Here is a 17,800-nt window from a genome sequence, read left to right on the forward strand (position 1 = left end):
TGAGGATAAACTGAGCTTCACACTGATGTTAGTGGTGCGGACGGCGACACTGCACTCGTAAAGCTGCATGGCGAATGCCAGTAGGGTAACAGCTACAGTATCTCTAGCATTACTAAGGATGAGTCGAACCACACGGTCACCGAATTGGAATGCCTCGAGGTAGAAGCCACAAGTTACCGATATACTGGCACGCTAGAAATTCAGGATAGTGACTGACGAGCACTATCTTTGGTTGTATCAGGCGACCCTACTAGTCAGTTGCCTCGCTGGTCGTTATGACTTCAAGAATACGATATTTATTTCATATGCAAGAGTGGTTTTACGTAAAAAAGCAGTTGTTTAAATGTTTTGCCCACTTACTGCCTAGAATGAGAGTATCTCAACCTGCACGCCCGATACTATTGTTACCAGCGGAGACCATTCCGTCACTTCCTTTGGATTCAATCTGGTTTCGGCATGCGCGCATTTTCTCGAGTGTCATTACTCCTTATATGGGGGGCTGCCTTCATGCCAGTGCCCCCTCGCGTGCTCGAGTGCACCTCCACAACGCTCTTCATGTAAGACTTCAAGCTTCTTTTGACGTCGCGCAGATATGTCTTGATAAGTTCCTGGCTCCCTGCATTGAAGGGCCGTCAATATTGACAGCAATATTTGTTGCTCGTTTTCTTTTATTTTTGTCCTCAAACTATTACTTCCGACAGCTTAAATTTTAATACTCTCTTTGGCAAACTCCCAGTGCTCCCCTAAGTTGAAGCTGAGCTTTGGGGCATCAGCTTGGGACTCGAGTCAACAGCGCCGCCAGAAGGCGCTCTCGTGTCCGGCTATAAGGGATGAAGACGGTAACATCTATGAAGGCGATGATGCGCTGCGGTACATCACAGACGTTATCAGGCATAACTTCGGCACGAGAAAAAGCGTAGTTCAGACAACAGATCCAGCAACAACAGAGAGGCCTGAGAGATCAAAATTTAGCATAGAAAGCTTTTATTCGAAAAAGGCAGCAGAAAATGTCCCTAACAACACGGCAACAGGACCCGATGAAATCCCAATACAGCTAATCAAAAACCTCGGTCCAAAAAGCAAGGCACTGCTGACTAATGCTATAGAGCAAGTGATTAGAACAAAGAATATTCCCGTTGGATGGCGTGAAAGCAAGATGAATCTCATCTACAAAGGCAAAGGAGATAAGGATAAGACGAGCTCGTACAGGCCAGTTACAGTAACGTCGGTGATATATAGAATGGCAATGCAAGCCATAACATTAGAACTGTCGAAATGGGTGGAGGAAAACGGTGTATTGGGGGAACTACAGAATGGGTTCAGGCCAGGCAGACGCTTAGAAGACAATATGTTTGTACTAACTCAGTGCATAGAGATTTCAGTAGCTCAGAAAAGACCTTTATGGATAGCATTTCTAGATATTAAAGGAGCTTATGACAACGTAGACAGGGAATTGTTGTGTGATATTCTTCAATACGAAGGCATAGATGACGATTTCGTGGAGCTGCTGAGGGAGATATATCGAGACAACCAAGTACAAATGGCATGGGAAGGCCGAAAAGGAAATGAAATGGTGGGAATTCACCAAGGATTGAAGCAAGGATGCCCTCTGTCACCATTGTTGCTCACGCTTTACGTCAAGGGCATAGAAAGACGACTGGAAAACCGCGAATTAGGTTTTGGTTTATCCTACATGCGTAATGGACAAATGGTGCAACAGAAGGTCCCTGGACTGATGTACGCAGATGACATTGTGCTACTAGCGGACAATAAAAAATATTTACAGATACTTGCGAATATCTGTGGGAACGCAGCGACAAATCTAGGCCTTAAGTTTAGCACAGAGAAATCAGGGATTATGATCTTTAATGAACACACGAGTAACTTCGTGGTGTCAATTCAACAGCAAGTAATACCCATAGTGAAGCAATAAAAGTACCTCGGCGTACACATAAACGAGGGAAAGAATTACTCAAGCAACCACCAAGATAATCTGAAAATAAAGGAGAAGCGCAATGCAGCAATAATGAAACACAGAGCACTGTGGGGCCACAATAAGTATGAGGTGGTGCGTGGAATCTGGAAAGGAGTAATGGTGCCAGCGCTAACATTCGCAAATGCCATTATATGCTTAAAATCGGATATATTGGCGGATTTGGAAGTTAACCAAAGATCAGTAGGTCGGTTGGCTTTGGGAGCACACGGTAATACGACAAATGAGGCAGTGCATGGTGACATGGGTTGAGCCTCTTTTGAAGTCAGAGAAGCACAAAGCAAAATTAGTTTTGAAGAAAGGCTCAGGAACATGGATGAAAGTAAATGGGCGGCTAAAGTGCACAATTATCTCTACATGAAAAGCGTGGACACAGAATGGAGGAAGAGGTCAAGGAAGTTGGCAACCAAGTACAGGATAATCGAAACTGTAAATAGACAACCAGGTGTCATCAGAAAGAAAGTGGAGAAATAGAGACCGTGAATTGGATGCAAAGAATGGAAACGAAAAGACAATGGCGATTTACAAGAATGAGAAGAAAGAAATTAGAAGGGAAAATCTGTACGATAACACAAAGGGCAGTGCCTTGCTATTTGAGGCTCGAGCCGGTTGCCTAAGGACGAAAACATATCGGAACAAATATTCGGAACTAGATGAGACATGTGTATGCTGCAGTAAAGATCCAGAGACCAATCAGCACATCCTAATGGAATGCGACGGGATCCACCCAGCGAGAACCGTAGGTAACGTGCAACTCCTAGAAGCGCTTTGGTTTAAAGTGGAAGGAAACATAAACAGATCAGCCGTAGAGATCAGCAAGAGACGATTAGAGTACTGGTGGAAAAAAAAGCAGGGAAAAGATGGATACGACCTGATCACTTAAAATCATAGGCAGCGGTACAAGGTAAATTTTTGAAAAAGAAAAATAATGAGAGGTATACAAAAATGCTAGATAAAGAACATGTATAGTATACCTGATTAAATCAAGCAGGCTAGGTGACTATTTGTCGCCGCCCCGTTTCAAAGGGCGTGCCAATAAATCATCATCATCATCATCATCGCCCGCGTGGCGTTGAGCCGCATCCAGGCGAAGGGCCGCGGCTCCTCTCTAGTGCGCGAGATCTGAACTTTACGCTCGCCATGCTCTCTAAACTGCGTATGCGCGAAAAAAAGGGAAAAAATGCACATAGCGACTTCTATTCGTTGAAGATTCGCCTGTCTCTAGTTACTACTGAGGAGTTGTCGATTTGCTAGTTTTGCTCTGTTCGTCCCTAGCAGAGCTCACTGCGCGCGAAGTCGTGTTAAGAGAGAAAATTTGGGGGCTTTTGTTCCTTTAATATCTGACTTTGCCTAGGTACTATGGCGGAGAACTTCTTTTGCTCATTTTGTATGCGTTTGTGCCTAACGTTGGCTTCCAAGACTTGAGGCTTGATTACGTGACGCTGTCTTCACGCCCCCGGCGTTGGAACGGAGAACACGCTGGGCTGGTGGTGACTAGGTAGAACTGTGGCTGCTGTTAAGAGATCGATGGTATTCCTAAATAAACGCATCACTGTTTTGATGATCTAAATATAATCTCACTATCAGGGAGAGAGCAGTCTACCTGACTGGAGTAGTATTTTTGGGGGGGGGGAGGGGGGGGTGTTGCCACGCTGCGCTCCGCAACACCCCAACGAGCGCTGCTTCGCGTCGGCGCCCGGCACCGCGGCTTCCGCCACGGTTCCGGGGCACAAACGAGAGAAGTATCCCCTTGCGCAAGAGCGGAAGCTCGCATCGTCTCAGTTTCACCGCAACCAACCAAAAAAAATTTACCATGTCGGCGTCATTGTTGTCGCCTCAGCACACAGGCACCTTCATCCCGCCGTCTTGTTCCCTTTTCTCGCTGTGAGCGTGCCTACTTTCGTCGTTGAAAACTTGAGCGACGCGGCTTTTCGGCAGCGAGGCGTGTGGCGTCGTCAGCGGCGCGCGGGTACAGCCCCTACCCGGGGCATGGAGTTTTCTATAACTAGGGGGGGACGGCGAGAGGTGGCCGCAAACGCACACGCCGGCTACCCTAGGTACAAACACATACAAAACGAGTGAAGGAAGTTCTCCACCGTAGTACCTAGGCAAAGTCAGATATTCAAGGAGTGACAACTCCTCAGTAGCACCTAGACACAGGCGAATCGTCAAAAAACAGAAATCCCTATGTGCAGCTTTTTTTTTCGCGCGTGCGCAGTTTATAGAGCATGGCGAGCGTGAAGTTCAGGTGTGCGCGAGATACGCCGCAAGTTTGCCGCGCATGCGCGGAGATGTCTCAGGGGCCAATTGCAGCGGTTCCCAGTCCTCTGCGGTGTGCTCGGCAGCGAGGGCGGCGACGAGCGCTCAGCAGGCTCCCTCCAGCTGCCGCTTACCGACGTTACCCTCAACAGCGAACACATGCGTCTCGCTGTGACGACACCTCCAAAAAATGCACCTCGACTCACGTAATTCGCCACAGCAGTGGGCTGGGGTGCTACGGTTGCGCGTCGGGTGCGTGTCGACGCGAGCGCGTAGGCAACACCTCGGTCTCGCCTCTGCGGATTTCTGTAACAACTGTGGTGAAGTGGAGATCCTCGACCACTTGCTGCTGCGGTGCAGTTCTTTGGAGGCACCGCGGGCAGAACTCCTGAGCTGCTTTCGCGCGCACGGGCTACCGGGCGTCAGCGCCGAGATGCTGTCATGACCAACACTGTGTGACTTCCTCGCACAGTCGGTCTCGCCGCCCGGCTGCCCCGTTCGTGCCGACCACAAACACCGTTCACGCCAGAAAATCTGCAGTCGACGAGAACATCGGCGACCAGAAACTCTACGTCGTGCGGCGTACTGGCTTCAGTGACTGCATGACACGTACTATACGGGCAGCCAACACGCAATAGTAAGGCGAAGCACGAAAATCGCGCAAACGTATTCCTCGCGAATTTTACACTCAAACTTCAATTTAGGTCATGACTGTGTTAGTCGTTCGGGAAGAATATTTTGCACAGTATAATGCAAGGGCGAATGCGGCGATGGCGACAACACCCCCCCCCCCTCCCCCTGCTATTGTCGCGACCGCAAAGCTTCTCTAAACAATTCGACGTCATATTCTGCTGAAATGAAAACTACGCCGACGCAGTGCACACCCGCATCGGACCTCTATTTCCTCGGCAATGAAATGCTTCTCAGAAGATATTGTTTGTTAATGTAAACCTCTGATGTCTCAATCTTTGCTCGACGAAATTATCTCGTAACTGACGTCAGCATTATACCTATATTTGGTGTTGTCGTTGGCAGAATGTGACTTTTAATGCAAGCTACGTCGAGTTAGCTCGACGTAGCTTCTGAAGTCATTTTGTCAGGTCATTTTGTATTTGACGTCATACCAGCTGCTGACAGTTTTCTGCTGCACCATTTGACAAGTTCACGTAGCCACAGTAGGTGGCCTAAAGTATGACAACCACAAAGTACATAAGATATAAGAAGAAGGCTTCTACCGGTCGCATAGGAATAAGTGAAGCGTTACTTCTCTCGCAAGTATATCACCGGATCTGGTAAATGAGCTAAGAAACCTGGCTCGCGAATGCTACAATTCAGTGGTGCCACAAATTGCTCATGTCTTTTTGGAACATAATTTGCAACAAGTCCGACGAACCGCTAACAATTGCAGGTATAGCAGTATAGCTTACTTGAATGCAGGCATTCAGCGTACAACTAAGCTCTCGTTTTCGCAAGAAAAACCACAAAAACAAGCTTCAAAGTGATGAGCCAACATGATGGATGATAAGGGCTGCGGGCAAACAACGGAAACAGGCTCGGCGCGGTCCGTAAGATTAGATTGCAGCTGTTGCAAAGCTTATGCAGCTGCTTGAATAAGGGTTGACGTCATTCGAAACCCTTCCAGCCTAGTAACTGCTTCGGTTCATTTTCTAGACTACCCCACTATGGGGTAGTCTAGTAGTGTATATCACACCGATCATAAAGCAGTAGTGAACATTGTTGTGAAGTAAATAATAATAAAGGCCGTGGTTAAAATTACGTTGTAGTGTGTGAAATATCAAGTGCGCCGCAGTCACCGTGAGGGTGGCGTAAAAAGGTTCGCTTTCCAACCACCTTCACAGGGTGGATTGGCGGGCAATTGTTTTCCCCCTTCAGGTGCCGTCTCAGGTTTTCCGAACTCATGCGCCACGGCGTCCGCTTCCTGCGCCTTGTCGTCTGCTAGCCTCCTGTTTCGGCTGCCGTGACGGGGTGCACGAAAATCTAAGAATTCCCAGATTTTGGAATATTATGTCGTTGTACTGAAGCGCTGTTAACATGACACGGAAACTGAATAACGATCGTTATTCTGAAACGTTCGGCATTCACAAGTTCGTATTACTGAAATATGCGTTACATTGAAAATATAAGATGCTAGCAGAGGACTTCTCAAAAGTTCGTTAATCTGAAAATTTGCATTACTGTACTTGTTTATGCCTGTCAACTGCAGTCTAGTGGTTGAAGGTGAGCTTGAAGGCGATAAGTCACTCAAGGAAGTTGTGACTAGGTATGAATACAGACGTTGATATCTCTATGTAATCCATTTCAGGCTCATCAGGACAACATTGTGAGCAGATTGAATCCACAGGAAGTGATGGAGTGGGCTTCGCAGGTAACAATAGTATCGGGCGTGCGTTTCATCGGCAGGTTGACGAGAGACTTCACACTCAAGGCAGTAAATACGCAAAACATTTAGAAAACTGTTTATTTTATGTGAAACCACCCTTGCATATGAAATAAAAGACGTGTTCTTGAAATCGTAACGACCAGCGAGGTAACTGACTAGTAGGGTCGCGTGTTGCAACCAAGGGAGACAGTGGTCGTCAATCACTATCCTGAATTTCTAGCGTGCCAGTATGTTCGGAACTTGAGGTTGCTACCTCGAAGCATTCCAATTCGGTGACCGTGTGCTTCCACTGATCCTTAGCAATGCTAGAAATTCAGTAGGTGATGCCCTGCTGGCATTCGCCATGCAGTTTTACGAGTGCAGTGTCGCCGTCCGCACCACTAACATCAGTGTGAAGCTCAGTTGTAGCCTCACGAATAAAGTTGCACAACATTCAATTGGAGGTGAGCAGAAAGTTTAGTTTTTCTTTGTGTGGTTTTACGTGACAAATCAGTTCTGATTATGAGGCACGCTGTAGTGGAGGGGTCCGGATTAATTTTGACCACCTTGGGTTCTTTAACGTGCACTCCAACGCAAGCACACGGGCGTGTTTGCATGTCGCCTCCATCGAAATGCGGCCACCGCGGCCGGGATTCGATCCCGCGACCTCGTGATCAGCTGTGCAACGCCTTAGCTAACTGAGCCACCGCGACTGGCAGAGTGCAAAGTATAACAGGTAGTCTATGCCAATTGTGTGTCCTTGTGATGCAGCGACGTAAATAAATGAGCTAGGCACGCACAAGCCGTAATGCAGATCATCCAGAGAAGCTGCGAATGGCTTACGCCATTTTCGTTTGTTGGAAGTCACGAGCTGCTGCATGCTTGTGAGTTCCGGGTCAGATGCCTTATTTTTTACGAAAAAAAAACGAGAAGGAGTGTTTGACGATTGCTGCAGCAGGCTTTTATTCGCATTTTTTATTATTTTCCCTGGCAGCACACAGTCATATCTACAATGTACACAGGAAACATTCAGCCTCTGAGAGCATCAGGCATACCTATTCCTTTGACAAAGGAACAGCGTCAGAAGCCGGGACAATTATTCAGCAAACGCCTCCCCACGTCACACTCTTGACTATCCAGACCAAGGGCCAGAAGCGGAGGTGCTCGTGTAGCGAGAGGAGTAGGGAGAGGAGCCACCAATGATGCGGTACTGCGGGCCAGCGGGGAGAGGGTTCGCATTGTAGACCGCGTCGGCACTGGCTCCAGGGGCGGTTCCGGGCTCGTTGGTGTCAATCTTTGCGCGGAATCCGCCAGCATCAGCGATGTACTTCACCTGGCGGAAGATGCCGTTGGCGTCCGAGTAGCCGTACATGCCCGTCTTGGTATTGGAGGCGTCGCCCCGTTCTTTCTGGTAGGTCTTGGTGCCGTACTGATCTACGTTGTCGTAGCCGAAGCTGTACGGTTGCGGTGGCTGCGTTCAGAAATTGCGAATGAGTGAGATATTTATATGCTTTAGCACAAAGATGACGTGTAGAACAAGAACATTTATACCTAACTTGTCATTTCTGCACCGAGCCGCTCAAAAATGCTTTTTAAAGCTTAAAGGCATTGCTTGCACTATGCATCTTTTGTTTTTTAAGAACTTACTATCGCGGCGCACTAAAGTTTGTTTTAACCCAGCATGATTCATGATTTGTCGACACATATTAGCTGCGTATTGAAGGTGGAAAATATACATATATTTATAACTTGCCGCTCAATTGCAAAAATTTTAAGAAAGTATTATTATACATGCGAATGAGCTGGCACTCAACATCAGGAAGCGCAACGTTCACGACCTTCATGCTTGTTTTTTTTTTCGAATAACTGGATCTCACGCAAAACATATGATGCTTGGAATGTTCCTTCCGCATTAAAATTGACTAGCACCTAAATGACTAGGGCAGGTACAAAGCATAGCTAGTGAAAATGCAGCTGATCTCTTTTTCGCAGAACAGCTGCTCATCTTAATTAACAAGGTAGACCGTTATGAAGCGCCTGCTTAGAAAAATGGCGCATACAGGAGTTGGTTGTTCTGTTTCGAAACCTTGTAGCTGCTGCGGCGGCATGCAACTCTTCATCAGACTGCGGGACTTCGTCGACGTTGCATTAGTTCCCAACATCAGCCAAATCGTTCACATGTCGACAGTACGAGTAATCGCAGGCAGCAGAGCTCGGGAGATCATCAATGACATTTATGCCAGTCGACATGGAGCTTTTTTGTTTGTTTCTTTGGATGTGACCAGTGCACGCACAAGTTTATTCTCATGGCGGTATTATCTGTGCAATTGTATCTGGTGTTATTTCGTAACTAGCACTGATGTTTGGTCATTCGAAAGTTTTATTCGGTGCCGCTTCAGGTACTCGTCGTACCTTTTTAACGAAATACGAAGGACACAATGTTACACTGAAGGTCTAGTGCATAGTTTCACGTCCGTTAACATTTTTATACTTAAATGCTGATTCAACAAAGATAATTAGAACTTCTCGCACGAGGACTACATTTTGACGTAACTAAGGCACATGAATCCCCGCCGAAAGGGTGAAGAAATGTCGTGATACATTTCATCAAGGAAAAGCGGTACCGCGCAAGCGGTGCTCTGGCCACCTGCCTGACTTACCCTACGCGTTGCATGCCAGCTTTCGGTAGCAGGTACGGCTATATCCCAAGCCTTTTTCTAGTGCTTGTGGGCTCACAGCGACTAAGCAACGCCGCCGTTGTATGTTATATGTGTCTGGAGGTACTTACGTAATACTGTTCTTGCCGTGCAAATGTGCCGGCGTATGCCGGGCCACCAAAGGCGCCACCAAGTCCACCACCAAATCCACCGCCAGCTCCGCTGCCAAATCCGCCGCCAAATCCAAACTGACCACCACCGAGTGTCATGGAAACCATGGAAACCCCGAGTACCTGTAAACAAAGACCAGAGCAGTCCTCATAATGTTAGTATTAGGCATGCTTCAAAACGTAGCGGAAACTTTGACTTTTAAGATAGTTTAGCTGAACGGAATTCCAACGCTAGCGGAATCGGTGTAAGCCATATTAATGTACATAGATTGAATGCGCAACATAAACAAATGCACATAAAAAAGTCCCAGTTTCGCCCCAAAGGCGAAGCATCAGCTGCGATAGCAAATTAGTAGAAAGCTATACATAGTAAAGATAGGAGTTTTATCGGCTGTATAAACTTGGACGCATTCGCTAAGTTAATTAAAAAGCATGGTTCCAGCGCGCACAAGCAAACATAAGTAGATCACACTCAATGACCGCAGACAAACGCTGTGAAAACGCTGGCGTGCCCAAGCGCGCCGTCAGCAACGAACGAAGGTTCGTGCGGTCTATCGCTTCAACGGAAGCTGAGCGGCGAAAGCACAGCGCATACAAAGGAAGGAGCAGTGAGCAGATCGCATTCAAGATGTGGCGCGCGCGACCGCCCGCAGCCGCGCAAAGTACAAGTACGCAGTTGCTGACAGAGTAGAAGCAGCACTGCCTCCCTCCCTCGCTGCCTTCCCGCTTTCCTCCTTTCGCGTGCGAGATTGAGTCTCCAGTTCCCCTTGTGATCGGTCGCAAGATACGCAGTCGGCGCCGAAGTACAGCGTCGCTCCCTCTCCCTTCCTCCCATCCCGCCACGGCCTTTCACGCGACGGAAGAAGTTGAGTTTGCTTTCCGCCGTGCGTTCGGGGGCTTTCCGTGAAAGCGCGCGTCCCTCGCGTGCTTCACTGGCACCTAGAGCATAAGGCACGCGCCGCCGATTTTGGACTTTACACGGAACCTCACGGCTATGGCGACGACGACGGCAGAAATACGCTTTGAGTGTCTATATAATTGCTATCACAAAAAAATCAAGGCCCTTTTCTTAAGGAAAGATGCTTGAACGCGAAGCGTTCTTCCATGGAAACTGAATTAAAGTAAAAGTCCAAAGCTAACGACCACGAAACGAACCCAAGAAATGATGAGCGACCCGATGCGATGCATATGTGATTTGATTGCTTGTTTAGGACTGTATTTTGCAACGCTGAAGTTGAATGAAGACACATTTCGTTAATTTCTATACCCTTTATCATGCAGCTGGCAAAGCCACTGTGGCCACGGATTCCCTTGACAGAATGAGGCAATCGTGCGACCAATGTCGAACGGTGGTAGATTACCCTCATAATAAAGCGAAGCTTTCAATGTCTCGCGGATTCGTCCGTGAGTGCCGAAAACGCACTGCATAATCACCAACTTCAATTCAGTTTTCATGGAAGAAAGCTTCGCGTTCAGGCATCTTTCCTTAAGAACGGGGCTTTGATTTTTTTGTGATAGCAATTATATAGACACTCGAAGCGCATTTCTGCCGTCGTCGTCGCCGTGAGGTTCCGTGTAAAGTCCAAAATCGGCGGCTATTACACGCACCCACTCACACTTTCACGGATGACTCTACACTTGTGCAATATTGCCTCATGATCGCTGTGGTAGACAGTCAGAGGCTGTGCCGTTGCCGATACACCGGATCGGCCTTACGGACACGATCGTACTCGTGCTTGCGTTCCCGTACGGCAGCCTCTTCTGCCGTGCCCTGCACGCGCGGCCTACCCAGGGTGACGGCCGAGAATGCATTGCGTGACGCGTGTAATGCAATGGAGATATAGACAGGTCGTCTGTGTAGCGTAGCGTTGCAGTTCCCATTGTTCTTATCGGTACAACTGCGAATGTAAACTGTATTGTTCTACGATACGTATGTTGTGCGCCGTTGTTTTATTGTGTGCGCCGATGCTGAGATAGTTCCGTTGTGCAAGTTGGCTATTATGCAGTGCGTTTTCGGCGCTCACGGACGAATCCGTGAGACATTGAAAGCTTCGCTTTATTATAAGGGTAATCTACCACCGTTCGACATTGGTCGCACGATTGCCTCATTCTGTCAAGGGAATCCGTGGTCACAGGGGCTTTGTCATTTTGCACTTGCAGTTAGTTGCCTGTTTGGGTGTCCTCTGACCAACTGTCATATGGCACGCGAAGCGCCTACAACACTTTACCTTGCCACGGATATTCCGATTTTTCACAGCCCTTCACATGACACATGGTGTTTCAGCAAATGAAGTGTTCCTCGATAGACCCACTCGCGGAAAAGGCATCATAAGCAGATGCGGGTTGTGGCACCATATACAGAAAACAAAAAGTGCAGGCAAGAATATGGAGGAGTCCGGGGGCGCCTCGAAAATATCGCGGCGTGTGCAGCTTACTGAAGCCGCTCTTACCCATCTGGAAGGTCATGTACTCACCGTTTTGTTAAGCCGGCAGCGCGTATATACGCAAATCGATCGCGAACGGAAATTTCCGGGTCGGTAACACCATGCTGCCAAGCGCACAAATCTAAAGCAAGTGCAAAACACGTTTGGAAACCAATGACAGAAACAGTGAAACACGGCGACAAAATAAATCCGAAGCATATGGCACTCACTTCCACCATTTTGCCAAGGCTAACCTTGGGTGCGTTAGCTTAGAAAGCCAAGAGCAGCGTACCCACGTAAGAGCGCTACGTCACCTTGTGCCACAGATTCGCAGTTTGGATCACGCAACGACCATGCGAGAGAGAGAAAAGAACAGCTCCAGTTTCGTCCTAGAGGCGAAGCATTGATTGCGATGCTTTGATTCGACAGCTATACCCAGTAGGGTTAGTAGTTTTATTAGCTTTATAAACTGCTATAAGCATTCTCTTACTAACTAAACATGCTCGGTGTCACGCGCGCACAAACAAACATGAACACATCTCAGTCGATGACCACGGACACTTGCTGTCATAGTTAAGGCGTGATGAAGGGCGGCAGCAGCGGCGAGCGAATTTCCCTTGGTGGCACTCTCTAGCTTCAACGCGAATTAGGCACGCGCGAACACAGCGCACACTTACGCCAGGGGCCGGAAACTCCCTATACATCCATGGTACGCTCGGTCCCATGCCGATACGCGGCGGCAGCGCTGCTTTCACAGCTGGCGGCTGCCGGATATCCTACTGGAAATAATTCGCAAACAAAAGAATGCCTCCTTCACGTCACTTATGAGGTCAGCAGGTAGAGGGAGAGGGCGCGCAGCCGGGTGGAGGAGGGTTGCCGCGGAAGGCCTCCTTTCCCGTTTCTCATGCAAGCGGACTGTGATCGTGCTAGAGTGTACTAGAACATTGTCTAGTACACTCTAGTTCGTGCTCTCTTGCAGGTCCGCTGGCCGTGCGGCGACATTGGCCTAATCGAGGAGCAGAACCCGTAGAAGTGCGTCGTGTATTAGGAAGCGCTTTCTTCCTACCAGGTTTCCCTTGCAAGCTGCTATTCATTTTCTAATCCACTGGGACATTGCTCGTGCGCACCAGTGCCAAGCAAATATAATGAAGAATATTTATATGGCAAACCGTTGTTAATTACCAATATTCGCAGTTAATATATTACATTTCGTCATTTCGTGAAAGCAGTCGCTTTGAAAGTCCTAACTTGCGGTTACGTTTAGGGCTACACTTCAACTAGTCCACAGATATAGTGGGGAGTAGCATGAAGAATATAACTTCCTGGCACTATCAACCGTTAATTTTGTTCGTTCGCGTGTTGTGAAGTGGATGAACTAAACCTAGCCGATTTCTCGGCCAGCCAAAACTCAACAACAAGTAAAAGTTCAATGCTTTTGTTTTTATTTACACATTCGGTACTGGAAAAAGACTGACCTCCACGCAGTGCGAAAGTTAAAATCTACAGAAGCAATTTACATTCGCAACATAAATTTCTACATAATGACTGAAAATAGATTCCAGAAGATCCAAACCAATACGAACATTATTAACCACTACGGCTGCGTGTTTCTTTGTTTTCGTTTTTTTTAACCTTAGCTGTGCATGCCGACAAAGAGTGAACAAAATGTATAGTGCAAAAACGCGCACTCAAGCCCTTCATTACAAGTATTTCACCGGTGACAGATGGGCTGCCGTCATGACGAATGAGTCGAGCGACACTGCTCTCATGTCAGTTCACTCAGGCTTGCACAGAACTGTCTTACTCATGAAAAATGAATACCTGCTCGGAAAATAGAGTGATGTACTTGTGTTTACCCGTGGTCATTAGGAAATCTGTAAAACTCCGCAGAATTGAAATTCCCGGTGTTCGAACACCACAGATCCGCACAACACATCCGATGCTCCGATTTAGCCATCTTCGTCAAATGCTTGGTACTGCCTGGTAATGCCTTGGTATGCCTGGTACAAATGCTGGTCAAATCTTGTACGCGTTCCAAAATGGAACGGAGGCCGTCCGTTCCATCGATCTGCACACGATTGGTAAATTTGAACCGTGAGCCGCACACGATTGGTCAATTTGAACCGTTACGATCAAATTGACCAATCGTATGCGGCTCGATGGAACGGACCGCCTCCGTTCCATTTTGGAACGCGTACAAGATCGCGCCCCTGGTTTCCTGCGTCTTCCGTTCGTTGCACGCCTGATCAAGCTTCTCTGTCTTATCTTTCCCATCTTCACACTTGGGACGACAACCGAAGCAGACGACCAAGCGCGATCTGAACTGTGATATCGCTGAGCGAGTGGCAAGGGTGAGAGGAGGCAAGCTCGATGGACGCACGATGGCGACCACTTACCGCGCTTCGCCCGATTTAAAATTCACAAAAGAGAAATAAGTAAAATAACTTCGGATGTCCGGCAACCGGTAGGAGCGCGCATGTTCCTTGAAACCGAAACTAGCTTTACTTTCCAGGGGCTGCTTAAGCCGTCAACTAGCCTTCGAAACCACCACAGATTATCTCCAAGATAGGACGCACGCGGCTTCCCTCAGCCACGCGATACTCGGCCGCCGCAGGAGTAGAAGCAGAGTCGCGCGCTACTCTGTCCAAACCAAGCCGTACCAAGCCAGTATCCTTCTCGGCTCAAACTCGCACGCTTTCCCCCCTTTTTGTGCGCTTACGTCTCCCCGCTCCCTCCTTGCACGGGCGAAAAATGGGCACGCAACATGCCTGCCTTCCGCCCGCGCCGGCGCCAGAAAACGCCACCACACCGAGCAACCAATCTTGTTGGCTCCCCACCCTCGCACCTACAACATACGGCGCGCCACCGCCATGGTATCCAGCTTGGAATTTATACAAAACCTCACGGCGACGTCCACGATGACGGAGGTAATCGGCCTGTATTATCCAAAATATTCCTATCGGAATAAAAACTTTTATTCTCAATGGGTTTAGTGGTCGAAGTTGCTGCGCCTTTTCTATACACTGTAGCAAAACTATGCACAATGTGATTCACAGATGTTCCAATTGTGGGGTGGTCGCACTTGAGAAAGTGTATACCCGGCACCGTCGTATCTGCAGAAGGTGCTTTCGTACATTCGACGTGATGTACGGACACTCTTATAGCCAAATCTCCTGTTGTTATGGGTCTTTGTAGACTGACTATATTCCGATTTTAGTGTACAGGTGCACCTCCCCCTATGCCAATGTTTAGGGGATTACAGAGAGGCGGTATACATAATTTTCTTTGCCCCGTGTAGCATCGGCTACTGCTTCGAGATCTCTACCTTCTATCACGCTTAGTAAAAAGATATCGTCACTGGTAGTCGTACTTCCAGCTACGCAATAGGCATTTAATTTAACCGTTTACGCACAGTAGCACTGCTCACATTTATATTCGCTCAAAAAAGGAAGTGCGAGAAGTGGTGACCTGCCATTAGTCACCGATTGCGATTAAGGATGTTGTCTCAATCCCGCGATCTGCACCAAACGAACAAAACACGCGCAGATGCCATTCAGTTCCACGCTCTAGGAAACTGTTATACAATGTAATCAGTGAAAAACAAATAAAAGCAACTTTATAAACCTTATAAAAGCAACTATCAAGCAACCTAGACCAAATAGTGTTCCCATTTGACGCCATGCTGACCAGGCCGGAGTTGTGATCATGTACTTGAATTCGCAGGTGTACGCCTACGGAATATTCGCGCTGCTCTCTAAATGAACGAATTAGAAACAAAAAACTTAAAACACGCTAGTGCGCGCTTCTTCACAATATGCGTAGCAAGTTTCGATTACAGTGCACTTACCTGCGTGAGGAGAGCTCCAGCAGAACACATGATGACTGGCAGTTTGAGTAAACCTTTCGGACACACTGAAACGTGCGCGTAGAGATATGCAGACTCTTGCTTTCAAGACGAGCCACTGCAGTTTTATCCCTGCTCAAAGCGTGCACGGCACTTCAGAAGGCACTGAGAAGTAGTGACTGAGGCACTGCGGCATGGTCGACCGTTTTATACTGCAATTTCTCCGCCGCAAGATGGCCGGCGCTTACGTGTGGCCTCCTTGACACCAGAACCTCACGTTTCCGGTTGTTGTTTTGTTGCTGCTGCTGTCTTCATGGCCGCAGCGGCTTTCGCCACTGCGTTACATCTCGCTTCGTTCTGACGCGAAGACGACAAGAAACACGCAATTGTTACCAGTCACATCCACAAAGAAAAAAAAAGCCAAGCTAACCACATTTTAGCGTTCTGAATTGGACGACTCAAGGAAAACATCATTATAAGAACAAGTAAAATAATCATAAGATAGCAGTTTGAGCAGCGACCAAGAATATCTAGAAAATATGTAGAAGGATATTAGCGCAACAGATACCGAGTTTTCATGAACTAAACATGACAAATAAACATCGATTTCGGAAGCACGATGAATGTGATAAAGGTGTAACCACATTGCTAAACATAGCCACTCCACGAAATTAAAAAACCATGACGGGCTGGCCTGAAATATCCATGGCCATGTTTTTTGTGTTTCTTTCCGTTCAGCACGCGCGCCTGAGAGGACACTAGTATTCTGTCACTATAACAATGTTTCGTGGAAATGCTGTCTGCACATGCTTCGACAATCTCCACCATAAACATTGCACCGAAAGCTGACGGGCTCTTTTGATGAGCAATAATATCTATCGCCTCTGGCAGGTGGCATAATTCTTATCGTTAAGCTGGGTTATTCATGCAACCCTTCCTCTTTACTTACTTCAAATCCAAGCAAATTTTGGAATGTTTCTGCATGCGCGAATCCGATGAAGTTCGCTTGAAGAACGATCGAAGATTATTTGTCCCCAATAATCAGTGCTGTATCCTACTCAATGACACATTTTCATAATCTTTTTCACATGTTGCACCAATAACCGTTTCTATTATTTCTACACCTGACTTCTAACAAATTGACCCTATTCTTATCGTCTGGGTAGGCCTTTCTAAACTCATTCAAGTTGCGAAAATATCATCGTCTGCTGGTACCGATGGTATTAACTACCAGTTTTTGAAAAGCACCCAGACTTATTCATCCATTTTACTGTCCTATGTCATTTCGCAGTCAATTCAGAGCGCCACGTTGCCGGACGAATGGAAGTGGTAAAGGTGGTTCCGTTACATAAATCTGGTGACGGTCATAGGCCCCACAACTACATGCCTATCTCATTAACATCAGTTTCATGCAAGCTGCTTGAACATATAATATATTCTAACCTAATGTCGCATCTCGAATCGAACTGTTTCTTCGAAGCCGCTCCTGCGAAACTCAACTGGACTCGTTTACCAATGATTTGTTTTCAATTTTGGATTGTTCATTATTTGTGGATTGCATTTTTTTTAGATTTTGCGAAGGCATTTGATACTGTGTCACATCAACTACTACTTTTCAAGCTTAGTAAACTAAATCTTCATACTAATCTGATGAAGTGGATCGAGTGCTTCTTGCAGGGCCGTACCCAAGACGTTAGCAATAATGAATGTGACTCACCTGCATGCCCCGTAACACCCGGAGTTCCCCTAGGCTCCGTTCTAGGTCTTCTGCATTTTGTAATTTATATTAACGACCTTCCTGATTTCATTGACTCACAAATTACACTCTAGCTGATTGCGTATTATATTGACAAATATCTAAACCTTCTGATGCAGCCACTGTTCAATCTGATCTGGATAACATCACCACTTGCTGTCACACCTGGTCTATGAAAATAAATATTGGTAAGTGCAAAGCAATGACAATAACGCGGACGCCTAACCAGTCTTCAAGCACATCCTTCCTTAATAACTCTTAACTTCAGTCTCTCATTATAAGTATCTTGGCGTATATATTATTGCCAACCTATCATGG

The 17,800-nt window shown here is 47.2% G+C and overlaps 1 protein-coding gene across 1 annotated transcript; it reads right to left on the bottom strand.

Moving 5' to 3' along the window:
• Nucleotides 1-7,764: 7,764 nt before the first annotated feature.
• On the bottom strand, nucleotides 7,765-17,449 carry LOC119440129 (cuticle protein 10.9). The gene is made up of 3 exons (XM_037705067.1): nucleotides 17,444-17,449; nucleotides 9,421-9,582; nucleotides 7,765-8,103 (listed from the first exon to the last, which is right to left on the bottom strand). The coding sequence occupies exons 1-3, from the start codon at nucleotides 17,447-17,449 to the stop codon at nucleotides 7,765-7,767; spliced, it is 507 nt and encodes a 168-aa protein (XP_037560995.1).
• Between the last annotated feature and the right edge of the window lie 351 nt (nucleotides 17,450-17,800).

Source organism: Dermacentor silvarum, chromosome 2, assembly GCF_013339745.2.
Source record: "Dermacentor silvarum isolate Dsil-2018 chromosome 2, BIME_Dsil_1.4, whole genome shotgun sequence".
In the NCBI taxonomy this organism is placed as follows: Eukaryota; Metazoa; Arthropoda; class Arachnida; order Ixodida; family Ixodidae; genus Dermacentor; species Dermacentor silvarum.